Raw genomic sequence first — 8,389 nt, 5'->3', positions numbered from 1 at the left:
TGTTTACCGATTTTTTTAACTTAGGCTCTAGTACAAGAAATTTATCATAACTATCTGTTCTGGTAGCTGTTACACTATATTATTACCATTTATTTCCATAAAAAATACACAGGTGAATCTTGATATTGTGACTGTAAGGTGTCCTTATCACTATCTATTTCATCGCGTCAAAAATTGAGATGTTTTGAGGCTCATTGCGACCATTACTGTCAAAAATATCAGATACCACTAAAAAAATGTAAAATCGGTGATGCATCCCTTCTGAAAATGTAAGCACTATGACGGAAAGTTCCTAATATAAAACACATAAAAATATCCAGTATAAAAAATATCCAAACTCTAGATTTGTATGGTTTTAATTGTAAATATAAGTCTTCACAGGAATCATTGTTGGAATGTAATATTGATGACATGTGATATCATGATTAAAATACAGAGATTCAGGATCTTGAAACTGTTCAGTATTGGTTCCTTTCCCGAATTTATTTGTGCAAACAGTATCGCACAGTTCTTCATTTGATTTCTGCGCTTTCACTGGAATGCGTAGACGGTACAGTTATGACTAACAAATATTGTCAGGGTGTATGTACAAGTTTCAAATATTGTATGTATGCACCAATAAATATATACTGTTAGGTCTGTATCCTTACAAGCCATAATACTGTTCAATTACTACTACTACTAACTTACCACACTCTTATCACCGGGGTTCAAAATCTTTTTTTTTCCTTTTTATTGGCTTCTAGCATACAAACCTTTTAGCCATCACGAATAAAGGTTCAAAATATCCCGCGCCTGCAGTATCTCCTGGGAGGCAAGTTATTATTACAAGGTCTTTGGAGCTTAATTTGAGTCTCAACTCTCAAGTATCGATACACTTGTGCTAGCTAACGCTAATAAGAATAAACTTGAGCGGCCTATAAGCTGCATGGTGATTTGTGACAGTTGTCAAACAGCCGTCAATTTTGGAGTATCATTCTCTTAAAGACGTTGTTAATAAAGTCAATACAGAAAGTCTGTAGTTCCATATTCCTCTGTGGATTTGTACTGACAAGTAAATATTGTTATGTTTTGCATGTTCTCGTGTAATGCAAGGGACGTACAATCACAGATGACTAAGCCCCAGCTGCTAAAGAAAGTAAGCCTTTCACAGAATCGTTTACTTTCTCTCAGAACTTTTTAGTGACAGAACAGTGGTCAATGTTGTCACTGATGAAATTCCGGCACTTTATAAGCTTAACGTCTTCCAATTGTAATTTCGAATAAGGTTCTTTTTAATGGATTTGTATTAGTTCGTTAGAGAGAAATTTTTTTTTGCGCTCGTATGTAATAGAGACCTTGAGAAAGAGTACCGAGGTGAAATAAAATAGCCGATGAAGAATAAGGAAGAATGTTGACATATAGCCCGCCCTACACGTTGCCTCATTCATCTTTTCCCCGTTAAATCTGTGCAATTTCTCGTACCTCATAAATTAGATTTAGATCAAACAAGTTCCTATGTTTCATACGAGTAATTGATACTGAAGTATGTTGCCTTGCAATATGATGTAGGAGTCAGTGCTTATTGTATTGTTCCAGTTGATTCCAACGTTGTGTTTTGCGGCAGGGAGGGGTGGGGGGAGCTAGAAGTAAACAAAAATTCTCATCAACCTGCTATTTTGCATACCACTGTTGAATGCAGCAATGTTAGTGTAATATTAAAATTATAATTTTTACAATGCCATTTTGGATACATGTAGTTTGCTACCTTACGTTTGCCCCATAGCACTCCTGTTTTGACTGAAAGAGAAGAGTCTCAAGTCTGGTAAACAGTAGTTGAATTGCTGTAAATTTTCTCCTGTGTCTTACTTGGTGCAACTCAGATGTGGTTCTCTCTGTTTCCACCATATAGGCTACATGTAGTAGTTTAATAAAGTAGTGGATTCCAAATTGTATTTTAGCCAATCTTCTTACTGTTTAATCTTGGGGTTCTATCCTTGCACATGTGTACATTGCCTGTTTCTCATTTACAGATAAAGGAAATTTTAGATTTCTACGATTTTTAATTGTAAATATAAGTCTTCACAGGAATCATTGTTGGAATGTAATATTGATGACACGTGACTTCATCATGATTAACATACAGGGATTCATAATCTTGAAACTGTTCAGTATTTGTGCAAGAACATTCTTGTGTTCTTAATAAGATATACCAGTACATAATGAGGAGTCATATTTCATATCTAGCCATTGACAGACTTCTCTCATATCCAGTCCATATCACAAATGAGTGACATACCAGTTTTGGGGTACAAAAAACTGTATACAAGCCACCATGTGGAGGAACTTTTTTGCCAGTTAACAATTTACTGAGGAAATGGAGGAATTTTCCTTCTAGTTCCTTTTTCTTCTGCGTGAACAGGATTTGTGGAATGTTTATGAAGTCCAGTTCACAGACATTTGAGGTAATATGAATCAGCACAGTAAAATTGGTCATTGTGACAGACTGGCAGAAAAGAGTTATTGTATTTGGATTTACCCATGACTACACTAGAATAAAGTTGCCCAATTTATGGGAATTAAGTTACCAAATTCATTGATGTATCAACACAGACTGTCCAACATGTACATAAGAAATGGTGTACCACTCTTGGCTGGAACCAGAAATGAATGTGCCACCTTGTCAATGCCATGCTGTCAGTGAATGCAAATCCATTTGAACCAGTTTTTGAGTGAACATTAAGAAGGGAACTTCATTCAGTGGGCAGGTACCGCACAAAAGGTCGTTGATCACAGTAGCACATAAAGCTGCATGTGTTCAGTGAGCCAAATACAGAAACTGTACGGTAGTGGACTGGTGGGAAGCATTTAATGTTGTCTGCAGAGTCACAATTTTGCTCTTTTCAAGTAACAAGGCATCAAGTGCACTGATGGTCTGCTGAAGTTTTCAGCCTGCAATGTGTGTAGGGCAAATCCAAGCTGGAGGTGGTGGTTCTGTGGTATTTTTGAGATGTTTTTGGAACATGACATGGGCCCACTCATTCAATTTACCATGAACATGGACCAGGATGTTTATTTTAACATTTTCAGTGACTAAGTGTTGTCCCAGCTTCTACATCTTCATGAGGGATGTGCTGTGGACACTCACATCTTTGAAGATAGGAACAACCCTGTTCACAGAGCCACACACGTATGCTCCTGGTGTGATGAACTGTCAGGCACCATTTCACATCTCGACTGGCCCTCCAAATCGTGCAATATTATACAATAAAAAATGTCAGTTGTAGTGGGCCCGGTTTTGATTCCTGGCCCAGTTGGAGAGTTGCTCCGCTTGGGTGGTGGATGTTGTGTTGTTGTTTTCATCATCATCAACACACATGTCAACGAAGTGGCATCAAATGAGATGATTTTCACCAGATGGCCGAACTCCCTGAAAGGGGACTCCCGACCAGAGTATGCCATATGCACATTAGATTTATACTAAGGACTGCTGTTGTCTACATATTAATCATTTTCTCATTTTACTTGTGCATTTCAAATATTCATTAAATTCTGATTTTGAAATATGGATGACATGTTGATAATGAGTACCAGTACTGATGCAGTGGTTAAGGCCTTGTCTTTGCATTTGGAGTTAGTAGAGTTGAAGTCCCTGTCTCATCATTTAGATTTGGGTGTCGCCATAATCAATTAAGGTAAATGCTGGTGGTATAGTTCCTTTGAAAATGATGCAGCTGGTTTTCAACACCATCCATTTCAGTCCAGGATTGTGCTCTAGCTCTATTGATGTTATCTGCATTCCCGCTTTTTCCATATTGATATTGCCACTAACATTTTCCTTTTTGTGTTAATCGAACTGATTTTATGACAGCCGTGTACAGGAAATTTGGTGATATAAGTCATATGTTCATAAGTTTTGACTGTCATGTTTTTATTTTACTTGAACACTTCTCTGAATTAATTTTTTCCCCATAGCCAGCAGCTGTGACTGATGGCTCTACTCCGTACATCTTGTAATAAGTTGCAATCATAGTTTAACAAAATTTAAAAAATTTTCTTTATTGGTAACCACAGTCATCCAAAAGTTTCTAAATGGCTGTAATTACAGCTCAGATGGTGATAAAATGGCCGTTTACAAAAAAATATTATGAAGGTTATAGTCTAAATTTGGAAGGCACTGCTCTTTTATTCAGTTCACAGGGTAACTGATTTTTGGAACAGCAGCCTGCAGCTGTCTGCTGGCTTTGCACTGTGCATTACTCTCACAGCTCTGTTCCAATTAAGGAAAATGTGTAAGCTAGGTGAAGAGTCTCAATCTGGGAAGGATACAATATAGCTTACACTATGAAACTGCATAGTATCCACTGCAAACAGTCTCTGTGCTTGTGCTGTATGTAAGAACGCATGAGGTGCATACTTTATTCTGCTTTAGTTGTGTTAATGTGTCTGCCACTTTGTGTTATTCTGTATACAGAGGCCTAAAAATTTTGTTTCTAATGCAGGACATATTTCAGAGCCATGAATTTTCATATTGGTCTCCATTTTCCTATTCACTAAATAAAAATTTGGGAGGTTATCATTTTGTATGTTGGTATCAGGTTACTTCTGCCGTATCAACAGCCAATTTACCTGTACCCATATTTATGACCTCTTGAATGTCGTGATAAAATTTAGTGGATGGATTTCAACATGTTTACTCTCTGTCATTTATTCATATTCCTGTACTGTTGCATGGAGTATTTGTGCATCATTTGATTGCAGTCTCTTAATTTTACAGAATTTGGAACTGAAAAATGGTTGAAACACATTATTCAACAGCATTTACACACATTTTACTAGCTGGCTCAACTCTGTGGGCTCTGAAGTCTACATTCAATGCTACTGAATATCCTTACAAATGGATATATGGAACATTTGTACCATTACTTGTATTATCCATTTTGGGCATATTCAGATTTGGTAAGTTGTTTTGTTTTTTGATTACTTTTAGATTACGATAATTTTAGTCTAGTCTCTGTACTGTTTGCTTCTTCACTCTTTTAAAAAACAGCTGTAGAGATAAATTCTTTGTAAATTATGTGCTGAGGTATTCTCATTTAATGATACAACTAACTAGCTGTAGGTCGACAACAGAGGGCCATAGGCCTACTCTTTTAAGGAATTAAGAAGAAGAGTACAGAGAGAGAGGAAGAGGGGGGAATGGAGGGAGGGAAAGAGGGAGAGGGAAGGTGAGAAAATATGAGATACTGCTTAGAAACAAAATAAATAATAGCAAATACGGATTTTTTATAGGTACAGAGTTGTGTATTACGTTTACATGTAAGTGAAAGGCAAGACATTTTATTAGGTTGCTTGCCTGACATAAACAATAAAAACAAGCCAAGCATTGTGGCTCACAGCTTAGAATTAGAGGTCATCAATTTCACCAAGTGCCATGCAGCACATGAATGTGAAATTCTTTTCTTTCATGTTATTTATTATTATCAGCCCATTAGTTCTGATTGAATACTTATGTAGAAAAAAAATGAATTTTTTGGCTATAACTGTAATGTCCCAGAAGATTGTCATGTGACATAAGTGGAAGCATGTTAGCATTCCTATCTGCAGTGCAACTCAGCAACACAGTGAGAGGCATTTCTAATTGGGAGGGGGGGAGAGGGGGGGGGGGGGGGAACAGGCAGAACTAAGCTTTTTGGCTAATTTTTCAACAGTTTGATGTCACAAAAGTCTATTATTTATCAAAATGTTTTGGAACTTCTCGCATGAATTTTCATCTAGTTTAAAGTGCTTAGGATCAGTTGTTAATCTGTTTAATTATTCTCCTGACTGCTTTTGTATGGATATATTTGGCCCTTTATCATTATACTTATGCCATCAGCAAATATCACATTTGCCAATGTCCATAGTAAATCATTTATGTGGTTCAAGAATGGCACTGCTGTCTCCAGAAACAGACAAGAGCAACTTTGCAGGGGAAACACGTGATTACATACAATCGAGTACTTATGGTTTCACATGACTGTCAAAAATAAACAGGGGACATTGCAAAGGGTTCACTGAATGGAACGTTTAAATATTGAAAGAGGGGTGGTAGAAAAGGTACCCTATGAGGAGAAGTAAGAAAGGAAAATTAAGATTAGTAATATTCCAACCGAAGAAAAAAAAGACAGACACTCTTGAAAGACAGCTACCCTTCCCAATACTAACCCGCCCGGGACTCCTCCCTGGGAAGGGGGTACTTCACAAGGACAGAGCTGTTTATCAGTCTTACAGAATGGACACCACCAGCTTTGTACCCCAGGCCCCGAAAATTGGTTTGAACACCCTACTAGGAAAGCCAGTGGAGAGTGCAGCTAGTCAAATAGTAACTTCTGCCTAGCCTCTGAATGAGACTATAATATGGACTTTCTAATTAGTCATGCATGCAGTCCACTCTTAAATTCATTAACTATGAAATGAGCTCGGTTATCTTGGTTTAGTTAAACTAACAACCCCCATGAAACTGGACAAGCTCAACTGTATTATCTTTTTCTCCATTACAAAAATTTGCTTCAAGCATTTCTCTCTTAATAGTTAGGCCATAAATGGAATCATAAAGCTGTTTGGTTTGTACTTAACATATCACATTGGATACACATTGTGTGCTCACGTCATACAGGAACTGTTCATTTGATTAGTTATCACAGAAAAAAATATCTTTTAACAGTTGTTCATTTACAAGTCATCACTAATTGTATTTCTACATTATTCCTCATGTGAATGGACATTCTTCTTTTTATTCTGTGTAGGTGACTTATTAATTATATTCATGACCAGAGCCCTGAAAAACGCAAAAATTTGTCTTGACAACAGCATGTAAGATAATACATATCCTAATATCAGCAAAAATATATTTGCATTACTTCTCTTTTCCACCTAATTATTGGATATTGATGGATATTCTGACTGAGATAATTTCACTGAATTAATTGTATGATACTAATGATTAGTGATTGTAAACTCTGAGCTGTAACTTGTTTTAGTGCAATACTATAGTGTATTGACAGTAAGTTGTGTGAACACTGCTATCACCCTGACATGCCAGAGAATACAGGTACAGGAAAGCCTATGGAGAGTGAGACAGTGCTCCTGTTAAATAGATTCATTTTACTTCCCTCTCCGTTTCATTTCACATTTGTCTCTTACTGCTAATTATCAGCTAATGATGCAAATTCTGACAGTTAGGATCTTGCTTAAATAAATAGTAGAATTTAATTAGTATAAATGAATTGTATGCCAATAACATTAATTCATAAATTGTCGTTGAAATGACATGATCAGTAGATTAGTAACCCAGTACATTTCTTTAGTATATTCTCACAGCTATACATCTTCAGGATTTCCTTTTGTCTTATTAAATTACTCCTTTCCTTATTTTACAAGTATGGCAGTCTACGTGTTTTAATTTTAAGTCTTAATGTGTTACGTTCCTTGTAACAGTATTTGAATAAACTAGAATATGACTTGACAAACTTACATCTGGAATGAGGCGATTAGTTTCACACCTCTGTATGTCTATTTACGATTGCCAGATTATTAATTTGGCGTAATAGTTTTTATCGTATGGTGCTTGTAAACAGTTTATACATTACATGAGCCTAACTTGAAGTTAGATGTACTTTTTGCACTAACTACCACAATTACATTCTGTTGGACCCAGTCCAGCCTAGAATGGATGACACTTTGGTCTTTGGATGTATTGCTTCTGCAAGTGACTTCATGCGATTTGTTTACCCTTCTGAATCCCCAACTCTGTCATTCCGCTTACTACATCACATTATGATTTTCTCGCCTAGCCCAACAATTGAGTATTCCTGTGGTACTTGTAACTTAAGGTTACATATTACAATACTCTACTTTATCTACAAGAAAGCTACCAATTCTAATTACCCCAGCATGAAACTATACATCCTCATTACATATTCCATATTGCCTTAAGGGCAACGTAATGCCCTGTTGAAGCTCTATACTGTGTTTCATATTGTAGTCATACTACTTATCAGATCTTAATGTTTTTTCTGCTGCCTGTGTTTGTTAGTTTTCATGACTGTCACTCTCTACACTTGTCAGATTGCCCAGTTTATAAGAAGGAAAAGGAGATACATCAGTATATGTCCTTTGATCATTTATCCTACACTGAGGCATATTAGAAGTATTACCATCTTCACCCTGTCTTGATGTCATCTAACTTTGTCTCTGTTATGTTCTTTCCTCATCCTCAACCCAGTCCCTCCCCCTCTCCTCTTCCTCTCTCCTGCAATTCTCATGTCTAACCCTCCAGGTGCCGTTCCATGCTTATTCAATGAACTCTAATGGATACTACCTCCATTTACTGGAGTTGCAATCCTTTATTTCCTTTTACTCGGCAGCT

The 8,389-nt window shown here is 36.7% G+C and overlaps 1 protein-coding gene across 3 annotated transcripts in view; it reads left to right on the top strand.

The window, feature by feature from the left end:
* The first annotated feature begins 852 nt into the window (after positions 1 to 852).
* Positions 853 to 8,389, top strand: part of LOC126162959 (uncharacterized) — a 28,338-nt gene continuing 20,801 nt past the window's right edge. Inside the window, exons 1-2 of one of the 3 annotated variants that reach the window (XM_049919797.1) lie at positions 853 to 1,054; positions 4,757 to 4,938. In XM_049919797.1, the coding sequence (XP_049775754.1) occupies positions 4,773 to 4,938 (166 nt within the window). In that variant the 5' untranslated portion in view covers positions 853 to 1,054; positions 4,757 to 4,772. Of the gene's footprint in view, positions 1,253 to 4,756; positions 4,939 to 8,389 lie in introns of all 3 variants that reach the window. The other 2 variants (XM_049919796.1, XM_049919798.1) reach the window with 2 other exon arrangements.

The sequence above is a fragment of the Schistocerca cancellata genome, chromosome 2 (assembly GCF_023864275.1).
Source record: "Schistocerca cancellata isolate TAMUIC-IGC-003103 chromosome 2, iqSchCanc2.1, whole genome shotgun sequence".
Lineage (NCBI taxonomy): Eukaryota > Metazoa > Arthropoda > Insecta > Orthoptera > Acrididae > Schistocerca > Schistocerca cancellata.
The sequence above is the reverse complement of the archived record's forward strand: the minus strand, read 5'-3'. Positions and strand labels throughout refer to the sequence as shown.